Genomic DNA, 27,948 nt, shown 5'->3' with positions numbered 1-27,948 from the left:
AACCCTTTCAATTACAGATTTCTGCCGCAGGGTTCTTCCCTAAATTCGACTACATATATATATCAAGGTTTGGCAGCAGAAAATATACTGCCAAGTAAAACCCACACTGGTTTACTGGGTTACAGTCAAATGCCAACAGTTCAATTAAATGCTCTAGGCCGAGCGCGGTGGCTCACGCCTGTAATCCCAGCACTTTGGGAGGCTGAGGCGGGCAGATCACGAGGTCAGGAGATAGAGAACATCCTGGCTAACACGGTGAAACCCCGTCTCTACTAAAAATAGAAAAAAATTAGCTGGGCGTGGTGGTGGGCGCCTGTAGCCCCAGCTACTTGGAAGGCTGAGGCAGGAGAATGGCATTAAGTAAACCCAGGAGGTTGAGCTTGCAGCTTGCAGTGAGCCTAGATGGTGCCACCGCACTCCAGCCTGGGTGACAGAACGAGACTCCGTCTCAAAAAAAAAAAAAAAAAAAAAAAAAAAATTCCTCTAAGAAATCTCAAAATACATGTACCACAAGGAAAACAGCTAACTTGAGAGGGAACAAGTGGGCTTTTTAATTATGCATACCATTCCTTTCATACCTTGAAGTAGTCATCTTGAGTAACAACAGAATTTATCAGTCTGCTCTCTGGATTAAACAGACAAGATACCACCATCTGTATGCTTCGGTCCACAGATTTCTGAAACACACAAGTTTTCAGTAATGTAAAGACAACTCGTTCTTTCACTCGCTCTTAATAAGGGTGTGTGTTTCTTTTATTTTGATGGTTTACTGAACATATTAGTTTATTTCTAAAGAAACGCAAAAAATGCTAAAAGAGGCTGGCAACAGTGGCTCACACCTGTAATGCCAGCATTTTGGGAGGCCGAGGCAGACAGATCACCTGACGTCAGGAGTTCAAGACCATCCTGGCCAACACGGCGAAACCCCTTCTCCACTACAAAATACAAAAATTAGCTGGGTGGCGGGCGCCTGTAATTCCACCTATTCAGGAGGCTGAGGTAGGGAGAATTACTGGAACCTAGGAGACGGAAGTTGCAGTGAGCCGAGATCACACCACTGCACTCCCAGCCTGGGTGACACCGGAAGACCCTGTCTCAAAAAAAAAAAAAAAAAAAAAAAAATTTCATAAAAATGTGACTTGTAATTCCTACCACATATCCTCAGTATGTAAGTTTTCTGACAAATCAAAGAATTATTTTAGAACCTTAGCGATACAATACTGGTTTAAAAAGCTCAGTTTGTTAAATCCCTAAGTGAACTCCAATGTTTCAAGAAAAAAAAAAAAACTCAGGACAAAACCTGCCAATTACACTGTAAGAGTATGTTTTAATATTTATTCACTATTTAAAATCCAATATCAAATCAAGGAATTTACACTCCAATGGGATTTCTTGGGTATTATACCTATTACCAGTACATCAACTACTTCCACACTCCCACCTATTTAACAGAACATATGTGATGCAAGAGTGACAGTATTGTTATTACAGAAATTTGCAGTAATGATAAAAAACAGAAACAACGCTGTCTACTTCAGTATTTGAATAATTACTCCTGACTTCACCACTGTTGGAAACTTCTGCCACATATAATGTTATGGATAGAATGCTTATTTAAATAATATTTTTCACTGCTTAAGATCAAAACTGTGGTAAAAGAAAAGGGACATGTAATTCATACGAATTCTTCTTTTGAGTAGAATTCTAGAGGAAACCCTCCCATAGCATTCTTCCAAATCATATTAATACAGTATTTATTAAAGAATGGCTTTTTAAAATTAGTGGAACTGAAATACAGGAAACGACTGCTGAATCAGAAACTTTATGTACATACTGAATATTTGGGGTATCTGAAATTTCAACAACCTTCACATTAACTTCTGAGTATCGGTCCATTATTTAAGCTCCGTGATTTATGGCTAACATCTTAAAATTTGGGCAAAACTGTTTGCTTCTCAAAAAAAGTTATTAAAACTAGAAAAAAACACAAAATACATATTTTAAAAAAATTCAAAGTTAGATGTTTGCCTTCCTTCTGTGGGCCATTTCCAGAGGGTGTGGTAGCTTCATGAATTGAGCATTCATTTGGCACAACATCACCTCCTGTTATCAACTTCTCCACAGTGATAGTTAAGAGCTGAATAAGGCCTATATTTAAAATAATGAAAGTGTAATTAAACAGATACACAGATACGTTTAAAAGCTACTTATTTATTCCTCAAAAAGGTGAGCTGGTATCAAAAGTTTCAACGTAGGTTGTGTTGAAATTCAATTGTGCTACTTCAGAAACCTTGTTTTAAACGAAAAGTCGAAATACATTAAGGCAGCCTTTGGTTTTAAAATCTCTTCCAGGCATCAACATAATCAGAGGTAGAAGGATTCTAAGAAACAAAGGTAGTACGGGAGTGTTTGAGAATTTTAACACTTATTATATCCTTCAAATATCCAGTCGTGATGTAAGACAGCAGCTCTGGTGTATTCGAGGTAATACTCTAATTCCTCTTTAAGAGGAATTAATAGCAAAACGTTTTATTCCGATTCCTCTTTAAGAGAAATTAATAGCAAAACATTTCGGTTTCTCTTCAACAAATTTTTTATGGCTAGTAAAGCCAGAGGCATATTCTAGGCAGATACATGCTAATTCTAAAGCCAAGTTAATACTACCATTCCTGGATTATATGGTCTATCAACAAGTAACTGAACACTTATCATTATGTGGACCAGCTACTGTTTCAGCACACAAAAACCTGAGAGACAAAAAGGCACTGTTGCTCCCATGGGAGTTTACAATTGGGTTAAAGTAACAAAACATAAAACATTAATATAAAGAACCATTTAAAAATATCTATAGGCATATATGGCATAGAAAAAAAAGTCAAGAAAGATGAGGAAGTCTATGTTTCATTAATTTCACTTTACTCCATAACCCCTTTAGCTCCCCAACAGGCCACTATGGTGGCATCTTTAAAAAAAAAAAAAAAAAAAAAAAAGGAAGGAAACCAAAACTATTAAAATATTCTTACACATTTTAAAACACTCATGAGATACACAATATTGAAGCACTTATCATGCTGGCTCCTTTGTTACTAAAATGAAAGAAACAGAGTAGAAAAAAGAAGTACTTATGTTTCTAACCCCTGACGTTCTTGTTACTTTTATATGTAAAACCTCGCCATTCTCCCAATTTTCTGGAGTTGGCATTGTGGAAATCTCAAGGATACGAGTTCTTTCAATTTATTACTTATCACCATAGATATGATTATGGGTCACAGATATAGTCACATCTATGAAAAGAGGCCCAGAGAACTACTATTATGAAGCAGCAAACTAAAATAGAAATATAATTGGAATTCTGTGCTCTAAGAATGGGATGATAATTTTATTTCACTCTATCTCCCTAAACAATTGATGAAAGTCAGTCTGGATGTTTCAGCTATTTGACAGTGAAGATGAAAAACTACATGCTGAAATACAGATGGGGACAATGAATCTCAGAAAACTGTTTTACAGAGAATCTCAGAAAACTGTTTTACAGAAAAGTTATCGCTAACTATATTCCTGTCACAATGTTAATCCATTACTTCTAAATAATACAGAGGGCTTCATTCTAGACCAATTGCAAGTGTTTTCCTAAATTTTAGGTACACTTCACTAGTTTAAAATGACACACTATTCAGGAAATTTGTATAAACAACTTAAAGGGCTCAACAGTATCTGAAAATAAATCATTTTACTCCCTCTTCAGTTACCTGATAATTATATACAGGCAACTGATACCCAGTGGTGACCTGACCTGGTGAATCTGGGTAAGATATGTCTGAAAGTAAGTTTACAGAAAGAATGAATACGGTAAAACATCTTTTTAAATTAGAAAGAAATATTATTCCCAAAATTTAAAAAAAAAAATGAAAAACTTTAAAATATTTGTTACTTTTCTAAATACAACAATGCGGAATTCTAAATGAATGAATCACTTTAGGAAGAAAGAAATATTCTCTATCAAGTGCTAAGCCCCTTTGGGTGGGGCAGGGGAACACACAAATGACAAAAGTAGTGACTATTTCACCAAGCAAAGTTTACCTAACTTACACTGTCTACTTACGCCCACCCAGAAGTTATTTCTTACACTGCTGATAAGGCTCCATTAAGACAGATGTCAATGTAAGTTAAGTTAATACATTTGCTATTTCTTTGTCAATATACTTCCAGATAGTTTTGTGTTTGACAATACTACACGGTAATATGTAGTTCTCCTACAGATGTTATGTTTTTTTCTGTACTTCATTTCGAAAAACTAAGGGCAGTATACAATCCAAAACTGGAGAAGGACAGTACAATGTCTTATATGTTTCAATAAATACTTATTGTTTGAAAACATATAGGAAGCAGCATACATGAATACACCCAGATTCAGTAACGGCTCACTGTAAATGTTAGAAACAAGTAGGGCTTTTTCTCTAGCCATTGTTCAGAGAAGAAAAAAGAAGAAGAGGTATAATCCTACACATTTCAAGTACATGCAGAATGTCAATAAATGAGAGACACTGAAGAACTATTTCACTACTATTTTGTTACTTTATTTTCCATCAAAGAAAATGTCTTTTCAACTAACACATAAAGAGAATGGACTAAGAAGAAAATAAACGTTATTTATCACCAATAAGTGATAGAGTATGTCAAATCCTACTTTAAATATCAAAGTAATCAGGATCAGAGAAATTACATGCCAGAAATTCACAGGATTTATAGGTATAGTAAATGACATCAGAAATCTATACATTCCAGAACCAGAATATACCCAGAAGTCAGCAGTTTATATGAGGTGGCATCTGGAAATCATTGCAAGTAAATAAGAGCTAGATTAATCGCTATCCTTAAAGAATAAACTAGGCAGAAACATCAGAACAGCTGCTTTCTAATATTTTCGGAACTAGGTATAAGGGGGGAAAGAAGCTCAGGTGTTTTAGAGGTAATACTCTTTTTTATTCCTACTCTTATTTAAGAGTAATTAACAGCAAAACATTTCTGTTTCTCTTCAACAAGTTTTTTGTGGCTGGTAAAGCCAGAGGCAGACCCTAGGCAGATACATGCTAATTCTAAAGTAACATTAATACTATCTTTCTTAGATTACACAGTCTATCAACAAGTAACTGAACACTTATTATGTGGACCAGCCACTGCTTAAGCACACAAAAACCTGAGACAGAAAAAGGCACTGTTGTGCCCATGGGAGACTGCAACTGGGTTAAAAAGAAAGTAACAAAATGTAACACATTAATATAAAGAACCATTTAAAAATACTTATAGGCATATATGATATGGAAAATAATCCAGAAAGAACAGGAAGTGCATGGTAGGCTAATTCACTTTACCCGAGGTACAACCTACCTCCTTTGCTCCGCAACAGGCCACTGCAGTGGCATCTTAAAAAAAAAAAAAAAAAAAAAAAAACAGGAAATCAAAATTACTCAAATATTCCTAAACATTTTCAAAAACACATGATATATATAATATTGAAGTACTTATACTGGCTCCTTTGTTATTATAATAAAAGAAACGGAATGGAAAAAAAGAAGTGCTTTATGGTTCTAATCCCTGATATTCTTGTTACTTCCACATATAAATATAAAACCTCACCTTTCCCCCAATTTTTTGGATTTGGCATTGTGGAAATCTCAAAGATGTTACTACTTTCAATTTATTATGACAGATATGATTATTGGACATAGATAGAGTCCTATCTACTATGAAAAGAGAACCAGACAACAACTGTGGTGAAGCAGCCTGCTAAAATGAAACTATAATTTGAATTACGTGCTCTAAGAATTGGGTAATAATTTTATTCACTCTATATCCCTAAAAAATTCATGAAAGTCATTCTGGATGTTCCATTCAGCTATTTGACAGCAAAGATGAAAACTATATCCTGAAATATAGAAGGGCCAAATCTCAGAAAACTCTTCTACAGAAAAGTTATTGCCAAGTATAGTCCTGTCAAAATATTATTCCATTACTTCTAAGTAATACATAGGTCTTCATTCTAGACTTATTCTAAGTGTTTTCTTAAATTTTACCTATACTTCACTAGTTTAAAATGACAAACTATTCAGGAAATTTGTATCAACAACTTTAAGGCCTCGATAATATCTGAAAGCAAACATTTTACTCCTTACATTACCTGATAATTATATACAGGCAACTGATATCCAGTGGTGACCTGAATTGGTGAATTTGGATAAGCAGGAAATGCCTGAAAATAAAGGTTACAGAAAAAAATGAATACGGTAAACCGTGTTTTAAAATTAGAAAGAAATACAATTACCAATATAACAAAAATATGAACAACTTTGAAACAGTAATTGTTTTTCTACGTACAGCAATGCAGATTTCTAAATGACTGACTTTATAAAGAAATAAAAATTCTCTTGTCAAGTGCTACCCTTTGGGTGGGGAGGGGGAAGAGACAAATGACAAAAGAAGTGACTATTTCACCAGCCGAAGTTTACCTTATATATATCGGGTACTTATGTTCACCCAGAAGTTATTTCTTACACTGGTGATAAGGCTCCATTAAGACAGATTGCAATGTAAGTTAAATTAACACATTTGCTATCTCCCTGTAAAAATATTTCTAGACTGTTTTGTATTAGACAATATTATAGGGTAACATGTAGTTCTATAGATGTTATGGCTTTTTCTGTACTTCATTCCGAAAAACTAAGTGCAGTCTATAATCCAATAGTGCAGAAGAGAAAGTATGTCTTGTATGTTTCAATAAATTCTTATTGTTTGAAAACATACAGGCAGCAGCATACATGAATACACCCAGATTCAGTAATGGCTCACAGTCAATGACACAAACAAGTAGGGCTTTTTTTCTAGCCACTGTTCAGAGAAGGAAAAAGAAGAGGTATACCATACATGTTTCAAGCACGTGGAAAATGTCAACAAATTAGAGACACTGCACAACTGGTTCACTATTATTTTGTTACTTTATTTTCCATCAAAGAATATGTCTTTTAAACTAACACATAAATAAAATAGACTAAGAAGAATACAAACGTTATTTATCAACAGTAAGTGATAGAGTATGTCAAATCCTACTTTAAATATCAATGTAAGCAGGATCAGAGAAATCAGATGCCAGAAGCTCACGCGATTTACATATATATATATCAAACCACATCGGAAATCTACCCATTCCAGAACCAGAATATATCCAGAAGTCAGCAATTTACATGAGGAGGCATCTGGAAATCATTTCAAATGAAGAGTAGCTAGATGAACTGCTAAACTTACAGAAGAATAAAGTGGGCAGACACGTAAGGAGAGCTGCTTTCATGCACTTTAGGAACTGGCGATAAGGGGGGAAAGCAGCTCAGGTGGTTTAGAGGTAATACTCTTGTTTATTCCTATTCTTATTTAAGAGTAATTAACAGCAAAGCATTTCTGTTTCTCTTCTACAAATGTTCTATTGCTGGTAATGCCAGAGGCAGATGCTACACAGATACATACTAATTCTAAAGCCATGTGAATACTACCTTTGATTATATAGTCTATCATTATGTGGACCTGCCATTGCTTAAGCACATAAAAACCTGAGAGCAAAAAAGGCACTGTTGCACCCATTGGAGTTTATAATCGGGTTAACAAGAAAGTAAAAAAACAAATAAATAAAACATTAATATAAAGAATCATTTAAACATATTTATAGGCACATATGACATGGAAAAAAATCAAGAATGAACAGGAAGTGTACGTTTGGCTAATTCACTTAACGTCAAGTACAACACAATCCCTTTGCTCTCCAACAGGCCACTATGGTGGCATCTTTAAAAAAACAAACAAACAAACAAAAAAAAACAAAAAAAAAACGGACACCAAAACTATTAAAATATTCCTACACATTTTCAAAAACACATGAGAAACACAATATTGAAGTACTTATCCTGCTGTCTCCTTTTTCACTATAATAAAAGTAACAGAATGGAAAACTTAAGTACTTTATGTTTTTAGTCCATGACATTCTTGTTACTTTTATATATGAAACTTCACCTTTCTCCAAATTTTCTGGAGTTGGCAATGTGGAAACCTCAAAGATAGTAGCTCTTTCAGTTTGTCACCATAGATACAATTATGGGTCACAGACATAGTCCTATCTATGAAAAGAGATCCAGAGAATTACTACCGTGAAACAGCCAGCTAAAATGAAAATATAATTGGAATTCTGTGCTCTAAAAAGTGGATCATAATTTTACTTCACTCTATCTCCCTAACAAAATTCAGCAAAGTCAACTTTGGATGTTTCATTCAGTTATTTGACAGCAAAGATGAAAACTACAATCCAGAAATGAAGAAGGGGACACCAAATCTCAGAAATCTGTTCTACAGAAAAGTTACTGCCAAGTATATTCCTGTCAAAATATTACTTCATTACTTCTTAATAAGACAGAGGTCTTCATTCTACACTAATTCTAAGTGTTGCCTTAAATTTTAGGTACACTTCACTAGTTTAAAATGACAAACTATTCAGGAAATTTGTATAAACAAGTTAAAGGCCTCTATAATATCGGAAAGCAAATCATTTTACTTCCTCTTACATTACCTGATAATTATATACAGGCGACTGATATCTAGTGATGACCTGAACTGGTGCATTTGGATAAGTACGATATGCCTGAAAATAAATTATACAGAAAGAATGAATTAATAAGGTAAAACTTTTTTTTTAATTAGAAAGAAATATTCCCAGTAGAACAAAAATATGAAAAACATTGAAATACTAATTATTTTTCTATACACAACAATGCAGAATTGTAAATGACTGACTGATTTATGAAGAATGTATTATTCTCGGTCAAGTCCTACGGTTGGGCGTGGAGGGGGAACAGACAAATGACAAAATAATTGGCTATTTCACCAGGCAAAGTTAACCTTACTTATATTGTGTACTTATGCCCACCCAGAAGTTATTTCTTTCACTGGTGATAAGGCTGCATGAAGACAGAGTTCAATGTAAGTTAAATTAATACATTTGCCATTTCGCTGTAAAAATGCTTCCGGACTGATTTGTGTTTGACAATACTATAAGGTAATATGTAGTTCTACAGAATTTACGGCGTTTTCTGTACTTTAAGTTGAAAAACTAAGTGCAGTATATAATCCAATACTGGAAAAGAGAAAGTATAAAGTCTCATATGTTTCAATAAATACTAATTGTTTGAACACATATAGGTACGCAGCAGGCATGAATACACCCAGATTCGGTAATGGCTCACAGTAAATGTTAGAAGTAGGGCTTTTATTCTACCCATTGATGAGGTATACCGTACGTGTTTCAAGCACAGGGAAAACGTCAACAAATGAGAAACACTGAATAACTATTTCACTACGATTCTGTTACTTTATTTTCCATCAAAGAAAATGTCTTTTCAACTAAGATATAAATAAAATGAACTAAGAAGGAAATAAGCGTTATTTATCACCAATAAGTGACAGAATATGTCAAATCTACTTTAAATAGCAAAGTAACAAGGATCAGAGACACTACATGCTAGAAACTGATGGGATTTACAGATATCTAAAACTATCAGAACTCTACCCATTCCAGAATCAGAATATATCCAGAAGTCAGCAATTTATATGCAGAGGCATCTGGAAATCATTTCAAATAAAGAATAGCTGGATTAATTGCTAAACTTAGAGAAGAATAAAGTAGGCAGACACATGAGAAGAACTGCTTTCAAATATTTTAGTTACATGGGGGAAAGCAGCTCAGGTGTTATAGAGGTAATGCTCTTTTTAATCCTACTCTTCTTTAAGAGTAATTAACAGAAAAACATTTCTGTTTCTCTTTATCAAATTTTTTATGCTTGGTAAATCCAGACGCAGATTCTAATCAGATACATGCTCTTCTAAAGCCAAATTAATACTACCGTTCTTAGGTAAAGCCACATTAGGACTACCTTTCTTACATTAAATAATCTACCAACAAGTAACTGAACACTTGTCATTACGTGGATAAGCCATTGCTTAAGTATACAAAACCTGAGAGAGAAAAAGGCACTGTTGCTGCCATGGGAGGTTAAAAAGAAAGTAACAAAACGTAACACATTAATATAAAGGATGATTTAAAATATTTATAGGCACATACGACACACAAAAAATCAAGAAAGAAGAGGAAGTATATGTTTCACTAATTCGCTTTACCAGAGGAACAACATAACTCCTTTGCGCCCCAACAGGCCAGTGCAGTGGAATCTTTTTAAAAAAAAAAAAAAAAAGTAACCAAAATTATGTAAATACTCCTACACATTTTCAAAAACCCGTGAGTTACATAATATTGAAGTATTTATCATGATGGCTCCTTTGTTATAATGAAAGAAACAGAATAGAAAAAAAGAAGTACTTTAGGTTTCTAATCCCTGAAGTTCTTGTTGTTACTTCTACATGGAAAACCTCAATCTTCCCAATTTTCTGGAAATAGAATTGTAGCATCCTCAAAGATATTAATTCTTTGAATTTGTTACCAGACATATGATTACGGGTCATAGATAAGACTTGTTATCGTTGAAAACAGACCCAGAGAACTACTACCATGAAGCAGCAAGCTAAAATAAAAATACAATTGGAATTCTGTGCTCTAAGAATTGGGTAAAGCTTTTATTTCACTTTATATCTCTGCAAGATTCATGGAAGTCAGCCTGGATGTTTCAGCTCTTTGACAGCAAAGATAACAAAATACATGCTGAAACAAAGACGGAAACACAAATCTCAGAAATTGTTCTACACAAAAGTTATTGCTGAGTACACTCCTGTCAAAATCTGATTTCATCACTTCTAAGTAACACAGAGGTCCTCATTACACGAATTCTAAGTGATTTCTTAAATTTTAGGTACATTTCACTACTTTAAAATGACAAACTATTCAAGCAATTTGTATAAACAAGTTGGAAGGCCTCAATAGTAGCTGAAAGTAAACCATTTTACTCCCTCTTCAATTACCTGATAATTATATACAGGCAACTGATATCCAGGGATGACGGAATTTATAGATGTAAATTGACCTGGTGAATCTGGATAAGTAGAATAAGCCTGAAAATAAAGTTGACAGAAAGAATGAATTAATACGGTAAAACGTTTTTTTAAATAGAAAGAAATACAATTCCCAATATAACAAAAATATGAAAAACCTTGAAACAGTAATTGTTTTTCTACGTACAGCAATGCAGATTTCTAAATGACTGACTTTATGAAGAAATAAAAATTCTCTTGTCAAGTGCTACCCTTTGGGTGGGGAGGGGGAAGAGACAAATGACAAAAGAAGTGACTATTTCACCAGCCAAAGCTTACCTTATATATACCGGGTACTTATGCCCACCCAGAAGTTATTTCTTACACTGGTGATAAGGCTCCACTTAGACAGATTGCAATGTAAGTTAAATTAACACATTTGCTATCTCCCTGTAAAAATATTTCTAGACTGTTTTGTATTAGACAATATTATAGGGTAACATGTAGTTCTATAGATGTTATGGCTTTTTCTGTACTTCATTCCGAAAAACTAAGTGCAGTCTATAATCCAATAGTGCAGAAGAGAAAGTATGTCTTGTATGTTTCTATAAATTCTTATTGTTTGAAAACATACAGGCAGCAGCATACATGAATACACCCAGATTCAGTAATGGCTCACAGTCAATGACACAAACAAGTAGGGCTTTTTTTCTAGCCACTGTTCAGAGAAGGAAAAAGAAGAGGTATACCATACATGTTTCAAGCACGTGGAAAATGTCAACAAATTAGAGACACTGCACAACTGGTTCACTATTATTTTGTTACTTTATTTTCCATCAAAGAATATGTCTTTTAAACTAACACATAAATAAAATAGACTAAGAAGAATACAAACGTTATTTATCAACAGTAAGTGATAGAGTATGTCAAATCCTACTTTAAATATCAATGTAAGCAGGATCAGAGAAATCAGATGCCAGAAGCTCACGCGATTTATATATATATATATATCAAACCACATCGGAAATCTACCCATTCCAGAACCAGAATATATCCAGAAGTCAGCAATTTACATGAGGAGGCATCTGGAAATCATTTCAAATGAAGAGTAGCTAGATGAACTGCTAAACTTACAGAAGAATAAAGTGGGCAGACACGTAAGGAGAGCTGCTTTCATGCACTTTAGGAACTGGCGATAAGGGGGGAAAGCAGCTCAGGTGGTTTAGAGGTAATACTCTTGTTTATTCCTATTCTTATTTAAGAGTAATTAACAGCAAAGCATTTCTGTTTCTCTTCTACAAATGTTCTATTGCTGGTAATGCCAGAGGCAGATGCTACGCAGATACATACTAATTCTAAAGCCATGTGAATACTACCTTTGATTATATAGTCCATCATTATGTGGACCTGCCATTGCTTAAGCACATAAAAACCTGAGAGCAAAAAAGGCACTGTTGCTCCCATTGGAGTTTATAATCGGGTTAACAAGAAAGTAAAAAAACAAATAAATAAAACATTAATATAAAGAATCATTTAAACATATTTATAGGCACATATGACATGGAAAAAAATCAAGAATGAACAGGAAGTGTACGTTTGGCTAATTCACTTAATGTCAAGTACAACACAATCCCTTTGCTCTCCAACAGGCCACTATGGTGGCATCTTTAAAAAAAAAAAAAAAAAACAAACAAAAAAAAACAAAAAAAAAACGGACACCAAAACTATTAAAATATTCCTACACATTTTCAAAAACACATGAGAAACACAATATTGAAGTACTTATCCTGCTGTCTCCTTTTTCATTATAATAAAAGTAACAGAATGGAAAACTTAAGTACTTTATGTTTTTAGTCCATGACATTCTTGTTACTTTTATATATGAAACTTCACCTTTCTCCAAATTTTCTGGAGTTGGCAATGTGGAAACCTCAAAGATAGTAGCTCTTTCAGTTTATCACCATAGATACAATTATGGGTCACAGACATAGTCCTATCTATGAAAAGAGATCCAGAGAATTACTACCGTGAAACAGCCAGCTAAAATGAAAATATAATTGGAATTCTGTGCTCTAAAAAGTGGATCATAATTTTACTTCACTCTATCTCCCTAACAAAATTCAGCAAAGTCAACTTTGGATGTTTCATTCAGTTATTTGACAGCAAAGATGAAAACTACAATCCAGAAATGAAGAAGGGGACACCAAATCTCAGAAATCTGTTCTACAGAAAAGTTACTGCCAAGTATATTCCTGTCAAAATATTACTTCATTACTTCTTAATAAGACAGAGGTCTTCATTCTACACTAATTCTAAGTGTTGCCTTAAATTTTAGGTACACTTCACTAGTTTAAAATGACAAACTATTCAGGAAATTTGTATAAACAAGTTAAAGGCCTCTATAATATCGGAAAGCAAATCATTTTACTTCCTCTTACATTACCTGATAATTATATACAGGCGACTGATATCTAGTGATGACCTGAACTGGTGCATTTGGATAAGTACGATATGCCTGAAAATAAATTATACAGAAAGAATGAATTAATAAGGTAAAACTTTTTTTTTAATTAGAAAGAAATATTCCCAGTAGAACAAAAATATGAAAAACATTGAAATACTAATTATTTTTCTATATACAACAATGCAGAATTGTGTATGACTGACTGATTTATGAAGAATGTATTATTCTCGGTCAAGTCCTACGGTTGGGCGTGGAGGGGGAACAGACAAATGACAAAAAAACTGGCTATTTCACCAGGCAAACTTAACCTTACTTATTTGTGTACTTATGCCCACCCAGAAGTTATTTCTTACACTGGTGATAAGGCTACATTAAGACAGAGTTCAATGTAAGTTAAATTAATACATTTGCTATTTCGCTGTAAAAATGCTTCCGGACTGATTTGTGTTTGACAATATTATAATGTAATATGTAGTTCTACAGAATTATGGCGTTTTCTGTACTTTATGTTGAAAAACTAAGTGCAGTATATAATCCAATACTGGAACAGAGACAGTATAAAGTCTCATATGTTTCAATAAATACTAATTGTTTGAATACATATAGGTACGCAGCAGGCATGAATACACCCAGACTCGGTAATGGCTCACAGTAAATGTTAAAAGTAGGGCTTTTATTCTAGCCATTGGTCAGAGAAGGAAAAAGAAGATGAGGTATACCGTACGTGTTTCAAGCACAGGGAAAACGTCAACAAATGAGAAACACTGAATAACTATTTCACTACGATTCTGTTACTTTATTTTCCATCAAAGAAAATGTCTTTTCAACTAAGATATAAATAAAATGAACTAAGAAGGAAATAAGCGTTATTTATCACCAATAAGTGACAGAATATGTCAAATCTACTTTAAATAGCAAAGTAACAAGGATCAGAGACACTACATGCTAGAAACTGATGGGATTTACAGATATCTAAAACTATCAGAACTCTACCCATTCCAGAATCAGAATATATCCAGAAGTCAGCAATTTATATGCAGAGGCATCTGGAAATCATTTCAAATAAAGAATAGCTGGATTAACTGCTAAACTTAGAGAAGAATAAAGTAGGCAGACACATGAGAAGAACTGCTTTCAAATATTTTAGTTACATGGGGGAAAGCAGCTCAGGTGTTATAGAGGTAATGCTCTTTTTAATCCTACTCTTCTTTAAGAGTAATTAACAGAAAAACATTTCTGTTTCTCTTTATCAAATTTTTTATGCTTGGTAAATCCAGACGCAGATTCTAATCAGATACATGCTCTTCTAAAGCCAAATTAATACTACCGTTCTTAGGTAAAGCCACATTAGGACTACCTTTCTTACATTAAATAATCTACCAACAAGTAACTGAACACTTGTCATTACGTGGATAAGCCATTGCTTAAGTATACAAAACCTGAGAGAGAAAAAGGCACTGTTGCTGCCATGGGAGGTTAAAAAGAAAGTAACAAAACGTAACACATTAATATAAAGGATGATTTAAAATATTTATAGGCACATACGACACACAAAAAATCAAGAAAGAGGAAGTATATGTTTCACTAATTCGCTTTACCAGAGGAACAACATAACTCCTTTGCGCCCCAACAGGCCAGTGCAGTGGAATCTTTTTTAAAAAAAAAAAAAAGTAACCAAAATTATGTAAATACTCCTACACATTTTCAAAAACCCGTGAGTTACATAATATTGAAGTATTTATCATGATGGCTCCTTTGTTATAATGAAAGAAACAGAATAGAAAAAAAGAAGTACTTTAGGTTTCTAATCCCTGAAGTTCTTGTTGTTACTTCTACATGGAAAACCTCAATCTTCCCAATTTTCTGGAAATAGAATTGTAGCATCCTCAAAGATATTAATTCTTTGAATTTGTTACCACACATATGATTACGGGTCATAGATAAGAGTTGTTATCGTTGAAAACAGACCCAGAGAACTACTACCATGAAGCAGCAAGCTAAAATAAAAATACAATTGGAATTCTGTGCTCTAAGAATTGGGTAAAGCTTTTATTTCACTTTATATCTCTGCAAGATTCATGAAAGTCAGCCTGGATGTTTCAGCTCTTTGACAGCAAAGATAACAAAATACATGCTGAAACAAAGACGGAAACACAAATCTCAGAAATTGTTCTACACAAAAGTTATTGCTGAGTACACTCCTGTCAAAATCTGATTTCATCACTTCTAAGTAACACAGAGGTCCTCATTACACGAATTCTAAGTGATTTCTTAAATTTTAGGTACATTTCACTACTTTACAATGACAAACTATTCAAGCAATTTGTATAAACAACTTGGAAGGCCTCAATAGTAGCTGAAAGTAAACCATTTTACTCCCTCTTCAATTACCTGATAATTATATACAGGCAACTGATATCCAGTGGTGACCTGAACTGGTGAATTTGGATAAGCAGGAAATGCCTGAAAATAAAGGTTACAGAAAAAAATGAATACGGTAAACCGTTTTTTAAAATTAGAAAGAAATACAATTCCCAATATAACAAAAATATGAAAAACTTTGAAACAGTAATTGTTTTTCTACGTACAGCAATGCAGATTTCTAAATGACTGACTTTATGAAGAAATAAAAATTCTCTTGTCAAGTGCTACCCTTTGGGTGGGGAGGGGGAAGAGACAAATGACAAAAGAAGTGATTATTTCACCAGCCTAAGTTTACCTTATATATATCGGGTACTTAAGCTCACCCAGAAGTTATTTCTTACACTGGTGATAAGGCTCCATTAAGACAGATTGCAGTGTAAGTTACATTAACACATTTGCTATCTCCCTGTAAAAATATTTCTAGACTGTTTTGTATTAGACAATATTATAGGGTAACATGTAGTTCTATAGATGTTATGGCTTTTTCTGCACTTCATTCCGAAAAACTAAGTGCAGTCTATAATCCAATAGTGGAGAAGAGAAAGTATGTCTTGTATGTTTCCATAAATTCTTATTGTTTGAAAACATACAGGCAGCAGCATACATGAATACACCCAGATTCAGTAATGGCTCACAGTCAATGACACAAACAAGTAGGGCTTTTTTTCTAGCCACTGTTCAGAGAAGGAAAAAGAAGAGGTATACCATACATGTTTCAAGCACGTGGAAAATGTCAACAAATTAGAGACACTGCACAACTGGTTCACTATTATTTTGTTACTTTATTTTCCATCAAAGAATATGTCTTTTAAACTGACACATAAATAAAATAGACTAAGAAGAATACAAACGTTATTTATCAACAGTAAGTGATAGAGTATGTCAAATCCTACTTTAAATATCAATGTAAGCAGGATCAGAGAAATCAGATGCCAGAAGCTCACGCGATTTATATATATATATCAAACCACATCGGAAATCTACCCATTCCAGAACCAGAATATATCCAGAAGTCAGCAATTTACATGAGGAGGCATCTGGAAATCATTTCAAATAAAGAGTAGCTAGATGAACTGCTAAACTTACAGAAGAATAAAGTGGGCAGACACGTAAGGAGAGCTGCTTTCATGCACTTTAGGAACTGGTTATAAGGGGGGAAAGCAGCTCAGGTGGTTTAGAGGCAATACTCTTGTTTATTCCTATTCTTATTTAAGAGTAATTAACAGCAAAACATTTCTGTTTCTCTTCTACAAATGTTCTATTGCTGGTAAAGCCAGAGGCAGATTCTACGCAGATACATACTACTTCTAAAGCCACGTGCATACTCCCTTTCTTTGATTATATAGTCTATCACTATGTGGACCTGCCATTGCTTAAGCACATAAAAACCTGAGAGCAAAAAAGGCACTGTTGCTCCCATTGGAGTTTATAATCGGGTTAACAAGAAAGTAAAAAAACAAATAAATAAAACATTAATATAAAGAATCATTTAAACATATTTATAGGCACATATGACATGGAAAAAAATCAAGAATGAACAGGAAGTGTACGTTTGGCTAATTCACTTAACGTCAAGTACAACATAATCCCTTTGCTCTCCAACAGGCCACTATGGTGGCATCTTTAAAAAAAAAAAAAAAAAAAAAAAAAAAACCGGACACCAAAACTATTAAAATACTCCTACACATTTTCAAAAACACATGAGAAACACAATATTGAAGTACTTATCCTGCTGTCTCCTTTTTCACTATAATAAAAGTAACAGAATGGAAAACTTAAGTACTTTATGTTTTTAGTCCATGACATTCTTGTTACTTTTATATATGAAACTTCACCTTTCTCCAAATTTTCTGGAGTTGGCAATGTGGAAACCTCAAAGATAGTAGCTCTTTCAGTTTATCACCATAGATATAATTATGGGTCACAGACATAGTCCTATCTATGAAAAGAGATCCAGAGAATTACTACCGTGAAACAGCCAGCTAAAATGAAAATATAATTGGAATTCTGTGCTCTAAAAAGTGGATCATAATTTTACTTCACTCTATCTCCCTAACAAAATTCAGCAAAGTCAACTTTGGATGTTTCATTCAGTTATTTGACAGCAAAGATGAAAACTACAATCCAGAAATGAAGAAGGGGACACCAAATCTCAGAAATCTGTTCTACAGAAAAGTTACTGCCAAGTATATTCCTGTCAAAATATTACTTCATTACTTCTTAATAAGACAGAGGTCTTCATTCTACACTAATTCTAAGTGTTGCCTTAAATTTTAGGTACACTTCACTAGTTTAAAATGACAAACTATTCAGGAAATTTGTATAAACAAGTTAAAGGCCTCTATAATATCGGAAAGCAAATCATTTTACTTCCTCTTACATTACCTGATAATTATATACAGGCGACTGATATCTAGTGATGACCTGAACTGGTGCATTTGGATAAGTACGATATGCCTGAAAATAAATTATACAGAAAGAATGAATTAATAAGGTAAAACTTTTTTTTAATTAGAGAGAAATATTCCCAGTAGAACAAAAATATGAAAAACATTGAAATACTAATTATTTTTCTATATACAACAATGCAGAATTGTAAATGACTGACTGATTTATGAAGAACGTATTATTCTCGGTCAAGTCCTACGGTTGGGCGTGGAGGGGGAACAGACAAATGACAAAATAATTGGCTATTTCACCAGGCAAAGTTAACCTTACTTATATTGTGTACTTATGCCCACCCAGAAGTTATTTCTTTCACTGGTGATAAGGCTGCATGAAGACAGAGTTCAATGTAAGTTAAATTAATACATTTGCCATTTCCCTGTAAAAATGCTTCCGGACTGATTTGTGTTTGACAATACTATACGGTAATATGTAGTTCTACAGAATTTACGGTGTGTTCCGTACTTTACGTTGAAAAACTAAGTGCAGTATATAATCCAATACTGGAAAAGAGACAGTATAAAGTCTCATATGTTTCAATAAATACTAATTGTTTGAACACATATAGGTACGCAGCAGGCATGAATACACCCAGATTTGGTAATGGCTCACAGTAAATGTTAGAAGTAGGGCTTTTATTCTAGCCACTGATGAGGTATACCGTACATGTTTCAAGCACAGGGAAAACGACAACAAATGAGAAACACTGAATAACTATTTCACTACTATTCTGTTACTTTATTTTCCATCAAAGAAAATGTCTTTTCAACTAAGATATAAATAAAATGAACTAAGAAGGAAATAAACGTTATTTATCACCAATAAGTGACAGAATATGTCAAATCTACTTTAAATAGCAAAGTAACAAGGATCAGAGACACTACACGCTAGAAACTGATGGGATTTACAGATATCTAAAACTATCAGAACTCTACCCATTCCAGAATCAGAATATATCCAGAAGTCAGCAATTTATATGCAGAGGCATCTGGAAATCATTTCAAATAAAGAATAGCTGGATTAATTGCTAAACTTAGAGAAGAATAAAGCAGGCAGACACATGAGAAGAACTGCTTTCAAATATTTTAGTTACATGGGGGAAAGCAGCTCAGGTGTTATAGAGGTAATGCTCTTTTTAATCCTATTCTTCTTTAAGAGTAATTAACAGAAAAACATTTCTGTTTCTCTTTATCAAATTTTTTATGCTTGGTAAATCCAGACGCAGATTCTAATCAGATACATGCTCTTCTAAAGCCAAATTAATACTACCGTTCTTAGGTAAAGCCACATTAGGACTACCTTTCTTACATTAAATAATCTACCAACAAGTAACTGAACACTTGTCATTACGTGGATAAGCCATTGCTTAAGCATACAAAACCTGAGAGAGAAAAAGGCACTGTTGCTGCCATGGGAGGTTAAAAAGAAAGTAACAAAACGTAACACATTAATATAAAGGATGATTTAAAATATTTATAGGCACATATGACACACAAAAAATCAAGAAAGAAGAGGAAGTATATGTTTCACTAATTCGCTTTACCAGAGGAACAACATAACTCCTTTGCGCCCCAACAGGCCAGTGCAGTGGAATCTTTTAAAAAAAAAAAAAAAAAGTAACCAAAATTATGTAAATACTCCTACACATTTTCAAAAACCCGTGAGTTACATAATATTGAAGTATTTATCATGATGGCTCCTTTGTTATAATGAAAGAAACAGAATAGAAAAAAAGAAGTACTTTAGGTTTCTAATCCCTGAAGTTCTTGTTGTTACTTCTACATGGAAAACCTCAATCTTCCCAATTTTCTGGAAATAGAATTGTAGCATCCTCAAAGATATTAATTCTTTGAATTTGTTACCAGACATATGATTACGGGTCATAGATAAGAGTTGTATCGTTGAAAACAGACCCAGAGAACTACTACCATGAAGCAGCAAGCTAAAATAAAAATACAATTGGAATTCTGTGCTCTAAGAATTGCGTAAAGCTTTTATTTCACTTTATATCTCTGCAAGATTCATGAAAGTCAGCCTGGATGTTTCAGCTCTTTGACAGCAAAGATAACAAAATACATGCTGAAACAAAGACGGAAACACAAATCTCAGAAATTGTTCTACACAAAATTATTGCTGAGTACACTCCTGTCAAAATCTGATTTCATCACTTCTAAGTAACACAGAGGTCCTCATTACACGAATTCTAAGTGATTTCTTAAATTTTAGGTACATTTCCCTACTTTAAAATGACAAACTATTCAAGCAATTTGTATAAACAAGTTGAAGGCCTCAATAGTAGCTGAAAGTAAACCATTTTACTCCCTCTTCAATTACCTGATAATTATATACAGGCAACTGATATCCAGGGATGACGGAATTTATAGATGTAAATTGACCTGATGAATCTGGATAAGTAGAATAAGCCTGAAAATAAAGTTGACAGAAAGAATGAATTAATACGGTAAAACGTTTTTTTAAATAGAAAGAAATACAATTCCCAATATAACAAAAATATGAAAAACCTTGAAACAGTAATTGTTTTTCTACGTACAGCAATGCAGATTTCTAAATGACTGACTTTATGAAGAAATAAAAATTCTCTTGTCAAGTGCTACCCTTTGGGTGGGGAGGGGGAAGAGACAAATGACAAAAGAAGTGACTATTTCACCAGCCAAAGCTTACCTTATATATACCGGGTACTTATGCCCACCCAGAAGTTATTTCTTACACTGGTGATAAGGCTCCACTTAGACAGATTGCAATGTAAGTTAAATTAACACATTTGCTATCTCTCTGTAAAAATATTTCTAGACTGTTTTGTATTAGACAATATTATAGGGTAACATGTAGTTCTATAGATGTTATGGCTTTTTCTGTACTTCATTCCGAAAAACTAAGTGCAGTCTATAATCCAATAGTGCAGAAGAGAAAGTATGTCTTGTATGTTTCAATAAATTCTTATTGTTTGAAAACATACAGGCAGCAGCATACATGAATACACCCAGATTCAGTAATGGCTCACAGTCAATGACACAAACAAGTAGGGCTTTTTTTCTAGCCACTGTTCAGAGAAGGAAAAAGAAGAGGTATACCATACATGTTTCAAGCACGTGGAAAATGTCAACAAATTAGAGACACTGCACAACTGGTTCACTATTATTTTGTTACTTTATTTTCCATCAAAGAATATGTCTTTTAAACTGACACATAAATAAAATAGACTAAGAAGAATACAAACGTTATTTATCAACAGTAAGTGATAGAGTATGTCAAATCCTACTTTAAATATCAATGTAAGCAGGATCAGAGAAATCAGATGCCAGAAGCTCACGCGATTTATATATATATATCAAACCACATCGGAAATCTACCCATTCCAGAACCAGAATATATCCAGAAGTCAGCAATTTACATGAGGAGGCATCTGGAAATCATTTCAAATAAAGAGTAGCTAGATGAACTGCTAAACTTACAGAAGAATAAAGTGGGCAGACACGTAAGGAGAGCTGCTTTCATGCACTTTAGGAACTGGTTATAAGGGGGGAAAGCAGCTCAGGTGGTTTAGAGGTAATACTCTTGTTTATTCCTATTCTTATTTAAGAGTAATTAACAGCAAAGCATTTCTGTTTCTCTTCTACAAATGTTCTATTGCTGGTAAAGCCAGAGGCAGATTCTACGCAGATACATACTAATTCTAAAGCCACGTGAATACTACCTTTCTTTGATTATATAGTCTATCAGTATGTGGACCTGCCATTGCTTAAGCACATAAAAACCTGAGAGCAAAAAAGGCACTGTTGCTCCCATTGGAGTTTATAATCGGGTTAACAAGAAAGTAAAAAAACAAATAAATAAAACATTAATATAAAGAATCATTTAAACATATTTATAGGCACATATGACATGGAAAAAAATCAAGAATGAACAGGAAGTGTACGTTTGGCTAATTCACTTAACGTCAAGTACAACACAATCCCTTTGCTCTCCAACAGGCCACTATGGTGGCATCTTTAAAAAAACAAACAAACAAACAAAAAAAACCAAAAAAAAAACGGACACCAAAACTATTAAAATATTCCTACACATTTTCAAAAACACATGAGAAACACAATATTGAAGTACTTATCCTGCTGTCTCCTTTTTCATTATAATAAAAGTAACAGAATGGAAAACTTAAGTACTTTATGTTTTTAGTCCATGACATTCTTGTTACTTTTATATATGAAACTTCACCTTTCTCCAAATTTTCTGGAGTTGGCAATGTGGAAACCTCAAAGATAGTAGCTCTTTCAGTTTATCACCACAGATATAATTATGGGTCACAGACATAGTCCTATCTATGAAAAGAGATCCAGAGAATTACTACCGTGAAACAGCCAGCTAAAATGAAAATATAATTGGAATTCTGTGCTCTAAAAAGTGGATCATAATTTTACTTCACTCTATCTCCCTAACAAAATTCAGCAAAGTCAACTTTGGATGTTTCATTCAGTTATTTGACAGCAAAGATGAAAACTACAATCCAGAAATGAAGAAGGGGACACCAAATCTCAGAAATCTGTTCTACAGAAAAGTTACTGCCAAGTATATTCCTGTCAAAATATTACTTCATTACTTCTTAATAAGACAGAGGTCTTCATTCTACACTAATTCTAAGTGTTGCCTTAAATTTTAGGTACACTTCACTAGTTTAAAATGACAAACTATTCAGGAAATTTGTATAAACAAGTTAAAGGCCTCTATAATATCGGAAAGCAAATCATTTTACTTCCTCTTACATTACCTGATAATTATATACAGGCGACTGATATCTAGTGATGACCTGAACTGGTGCATTTGGATAAGTACGATATGCCTGAAAATAAATTATACAGAAAGAATGAATTAATAAGGTAAAACTTTTTTTTTAATTAGAAAGAAATATTCCCAGTAGAACAAAAATATGAAAAACATTGAAATACTAATTATTTTTCTATATACAACAATGCAGAATTGTGTATGACTGACTGATTTATGAAGAATGTATTATTCTCGGTCAAGTCCTACGGTTGGGCGTGGAGGGGGAACAGACAAATGACAAAAGAACTGGCTATTTCACCAGGCAAACTTAACCTTACTTATATTGTGTACTTATGCCCACCCAGAAGTTATTTCTTACACTGGTGATAAGGCTACATGAAGACAGAGTTCAATGTAAGTTAAATTAATACATTTGCTATTTCGCTGTAAAAATGCTTCCGGACTGATTTGTGTTTGACAATATTATAAGGTAATATGTAGTTCTACAGAATTTATGGCGTTTTCTGTACTTTATGTTGAAAAACGAAGTGCAGTATATAATCCAATACTGGAAAAGAGACAGTATAAAGTCTCATATGTTTCAATAAATACTAATTGTTTGAATACATATAGGTACGCAGCAGGCATGAATACGCCCAGGTTCGGTAATGGCTCACAGTAAATGTTAAAAGTAGGGCTTTTATTCTAGCCATTGGTCAGAGAAGGAAAAAGAAGATGAGGTATACCGTATGTGTTTCAAGCACAGGGAAAACGTCAACAAATGAGAAACACTGAATAACTATTTCACTACTATTCTGTTACTTTATTTTCCATCAAAGAAAATGTCTTTTCAACTAAGATATAAATAAATTGAACTAAGAAGGAAATAAGCGTTATTTATCACCAATAAGTGACAGAGTATGTCAAATCTACTTTAAATAGCAAAGTAACAAGGATCAGAGACACTACATGCTAAAAACTGATGGGATTTACAGATATCTAAAACTATCAGAACTCTACCCATTCCAGAATCAGAATATATCCAGAAGTCAGCAATTTATATGCAGAGGCATCTGGAAATCATTTCAAATAAAGAATAGCTGGATTAATTGCTAAACTTAGAGAAGAATAAAGTAGGCAGACACATGAGAAGAACTGCTTTCAAATATTTTAGTTACATGGGGGAAAGCAGCTCAGGTGTTATAGAGGTAATGCTCTTTTTAATCCTACTCTTCTTTAAGAGTAATTAACAGAAAAACATTTCTGTTTCTCCTTATCAAATTTTTTATGCTTGGTAAATCCAGACGCAGATTCTAATCAGATACATGCTCTTCTAAAGCCAAATTAATACTACCGTTCTTAGGTAAAGCCACATTAGGACTACCTTTCTTACATTAAATAATCTACCAACAAGTAACTGAACACTTGTCATTACGTGGATAAGCCATTGCTTAAGTATACAAAACCTGAGAGAGAAAAAGGCACTGTTGCTGCCATGGGAGGTTAAAAAGAAAGTAACAAAACGTAACACATTAATATAAAGGATGATTTAAAATATTTATAGGCACATACGACACACAAAAAATCAAGAAAGAAGAGGAAGTATATGTTTCACTAATTCGCTTTACCAGAGGAACAACATAACTCCTTTGCGCCCCAACAGGCCAGTGCAGTGGAATCTTTTTTAAAAAAAAAAAAAAAAGTAACCAAAATTATGTAAATACTCCTACACATTTTCAAAAACCCGTGAGTTACATAATATTGAAGTATTTATCATGATGGCTCCTTTGTTATAATGAAAGAAACAGAATAGAAAAAAAGAAGTACTTTAGGTTTCTAATCCCTGAAGTTCTTGTTGTTACTTCTACATGGAAAACCTCAATCTTCCCAATTTTCTGGAAATAGAATTGTAGCATCCTCAAAGATATTAATTCTTTGAATTTGTTACCACACATATGATTACGGGTCATAGATAAGAGTTGTATCGTTGAAAACAGACCCAGAGAACTACTACCATGAAGCAGCAAGCTAAAATAAAAATACAATTGGAATTCTGTGCTCTAAGAATTGGGTAAAGCTTTTATTTCACTTTATATCTCTGCAAGATTCATGAAAGTCAGCCTGGATGTTTCAGCTCTTTGACAGCAAAGATAACAAAATACATGCTGAAACAAAGACGGAAACACAAATCTCAGAAATTGTTCTACACAAAAGTTATTGCTGAGTACACTCCTGTCAAAATCTGATTTCATCACTTCTAAGTAACACAGAGGTCCTCATTACACGAATTCTAAGTGATTTCTTAAATTTTAGGTACATTTCACTACTTTAAAATGACAAACTATTCAAGCAATTTGTATAAACAAGTTGAAGGCCTCAATAGTAGCTGAAGGTAAACCATTTTACTCCCTCTTCAATTACCTGATAATTATATACAGGCAACTGATATCCAGGGATGACGGAATTTATAGATATAAATTGATCTGGTGAATCTGGATAAGTAGAATAAGCCTGAAAATAAAGTTGACAGAAAGAATGGATTAATACGGTAAAACATTTTTTTTAAATAGAAAGAAATATCATACCCAATATAACAAAAATATGAAAAACTTTGAAACAGTAATTGTTTTTCTACGTACAGCAATCCAGATTTCTAAATGACTGACTTTATGAAGAAATAAAAATTGTCTGTCAAGTGCTACCCTTTGGGTGGGGAGGGGGAAGAGACAAATGACAAAAGAAGTGACTATTTCACCAGCCAAAGTTTACCTCATATATACCGGGTACTTATGCCCACCCAGAAGTTATTTCTTACACTGGTGATAAGGCTCCATTAGGATAGATTTCAACGTAAATTAAATTCATACATTTGCTATTTCTTTGGCAAAATACTTCTAGATTGTTTGGTATTTGACAACATTATAGGGTAATACTGTAGTTCTTCGACAGATGTTACGGCTTTCTCTATACTTCATTTCCACAAATTAAGGGCAGTATATAGCCATAACTGGAAAAGAGACAGTATAACGTCTTCTACGTTTCAATAAATTCTTACTGATTAAAAACATACAGGTAGCAGCATTCATGAATATACCCAGATTCAGTAATGGCTCACCGTAAATGCTAGAAACACGTAGGGCTTTTCTTCTAGTCATTGCTCAGAGAAGGAAAAAAGAAGAAGAGGTGTACCCTACACGTTTCAAGTACACGGAAAATGTCAACATATGAGAGACACTGAAGAACTATTTCACTACTATTTTGTTACTTTATTTTCCATCAAAGAAAAGGTGTTTTAAACACACACTGAAATAAGAGGAACGAAGAACAAAATAAATGTTATTTATCACCAGTAAGTGACAAACGATGTCAAATCTCACTTTAAACATCAAAGCAACCAGCATCAGAGAAATGACATGCCAGAAACTCACGGGATTTACATAGAGTAAAAGAGATCAGAAATCTACCCATCCCAGAACCAGAATATATCCAGAAGTCAGCAATTTATATGACGAGGCATCTGGAAAGCACTGCAAGTAAAGAATAGCTAGGTTAACCGCTAACCTTGGAGAACAATAAACTAGGCAGACACATAAGGAGAGCTGCTTCCAAATACTTTAGCAACTAGTTACATAGGGTGAAAAAGGAAGAGACAGGAAGAGATTTGTTCATGTGTCTAAAGAGGTCATTTCTGAGAGAAAGCCTTGCAAAGTACATAGAAGATTTTTAGCTCAAATAACCAACACTAAGAGTAAGAAATTTCTAACAAAAGTAACAAATTTCCCATTACTCACACTGTTTAAACAGGGATTCCATTGCCACTTACTACGGAAAGTGTAGATACAATTCCACAGACGCAAGGATGACTACAATAAACAAGAGAACAGGACCATAAGCACTTCTTACCTGAACGTACTGAGTTATAGGATTCAGCGTGATTAGGGGCTGCAGGCAAGTTTCAGTGTTTGCATTCCTCCAGATGTTCTGAAACTGTGGTGGAGGAGGAGGATTTAATACCAAAGGACGTGGCTGCACAAGACGAGCGCCTTTTTGAAAAGCAAGAAGAAAAAAGCCTATTTTTAGTTATTTGAAAAGCTACCCGGGTCAAAAAAGAACAATTTCTTTTCCTACTCACAGAACTTTTGTTTCCTGATTGCAGGGCCCAGCTTCAGCTTTTTACCCTGGAGATGTATCTGTGACTGAAAAGAGAACAGTAACAAAACTAGAATCCATTTTCAAGTCTTAGCTTCCAAGACTTGGGTAAACATCTAAAGCTTTCTAAGGTTCCTATCATCATAGACGATCAGTGACAACTACGCACCAAATTAAATGTTGTCATCATGAAGCCACCTTATTTACCCTTGCCACTCTAATCAGTGTCAAGAGGCATCAAGTGAAAGTTGATCAAAAACTTTTCATCACCCTGTCTCCAACCTTTCCTGTCTGTAGTTCATGAACCTAGGTGTCCACTCAAAAATAAACATGATCTATCAAGTTATGGGAGGTTACTCTGAGTTTGGATTTTGAACAGGAAGTCTAACTTTCTCCAAATTTTACACAAGTCTGAGTATATCACTAACACTAAACGTCGTATCAGTAAGATAAATAAGGGACTTTTCCATTGAATTACTTACCTCTACTATCTTCTGGACATCCACGTCATCAACAAATGAAACAAATCCATAGCTATGAAGGCAGACAAATGAAGCATAAAATCACCATCATACAGTACATGGTTCAGAACTTCTACTATTCTATATACAGAAGTGATCATGACCAAAGATGAATAATATACCATGATAAGTATTTGCTAACATGCACATGAC

General features: G+C 33.8%; 1 protein-coding gene across 1 annotated transcript in view; it reads right to left on the bottom strand.

Annotated features, from left to right (window-relative positions):
- Positions 1-613: 613 nt before the first annotated feature.
- Positions 614-27,948, bottom strand: part of LOC129053245 (deleted in azoospermia protein 1-like) — a 66,884-nt gene continuing 39,549 nt past the window's right edge. The window contains exons 16-29 of the mRNA XM_054545365.1: positions 27,757-27,808; positions 27,258-27,321; positions 27,029-27,168; positions 25,547-25,636; positions 23,130-23,201; positions 20,681-20,770; positions 18,287-18,358; positions 15,869-15,940; positions 13,457-13,528; positions 11,005-11,094; positions 8,606-8,677; positions 6,179-6,250; positions 5,389-5,423; positions 614-677 (exon numbers count right to left, since the gene is read on the bottom strand). Of these exons, the coding sequence (XP_054401340.1) occupies positions 614-677; positions 5,389-5,423; positions 6,179-6,250; positions 8,606-8,677; positions 11,005-11,094; positions 13,457-13,528; positions 15,869-15,940; positions 18,287-18,358; positions 20,681-20,770; positions 23,130-23,201; positions 25,547-25,636; positions 27,029-27,168; positions 27,258-27,321; positions 27,757-27,808 (1,057 nt within the window). The remainder of the gene's footprint in view (positions 678-5,388; positions 5,424-6,178; positions 6,251-8,605; positions 8,678-11,004; positions 11,095-13,456; positions 13,529-15,868; positions 15,941-18,286; positions 18,359-20,680; positions 20,771-23,129; positions 23,202-25,546; positions 25,637-27,028; positions 27,169-27,257; positions 27,322-27,756; positions 27,809-27,948) is intronic.

Source organism: Pongo abelii, chromosome Y (assembly GCF_028885655.2).
Source record: "Pongo abelii isolate AG06213 chromosome Y, NHGRI_mPonAbe1-v2.0_pri, whole genome shotgun sequence".
In the NCBI taxonomy this organism is placed as follows: Eukaryota; Metazoa; Chordata; class Mammalia; order Primates; family Hominidae; genus Pongo; species Pongo abelii.
The sequence above is the reverse complement of the archived record's forward strand: the minus strand, read 5'-3'. Positions and strand labels throughout refer to the sequence as shown.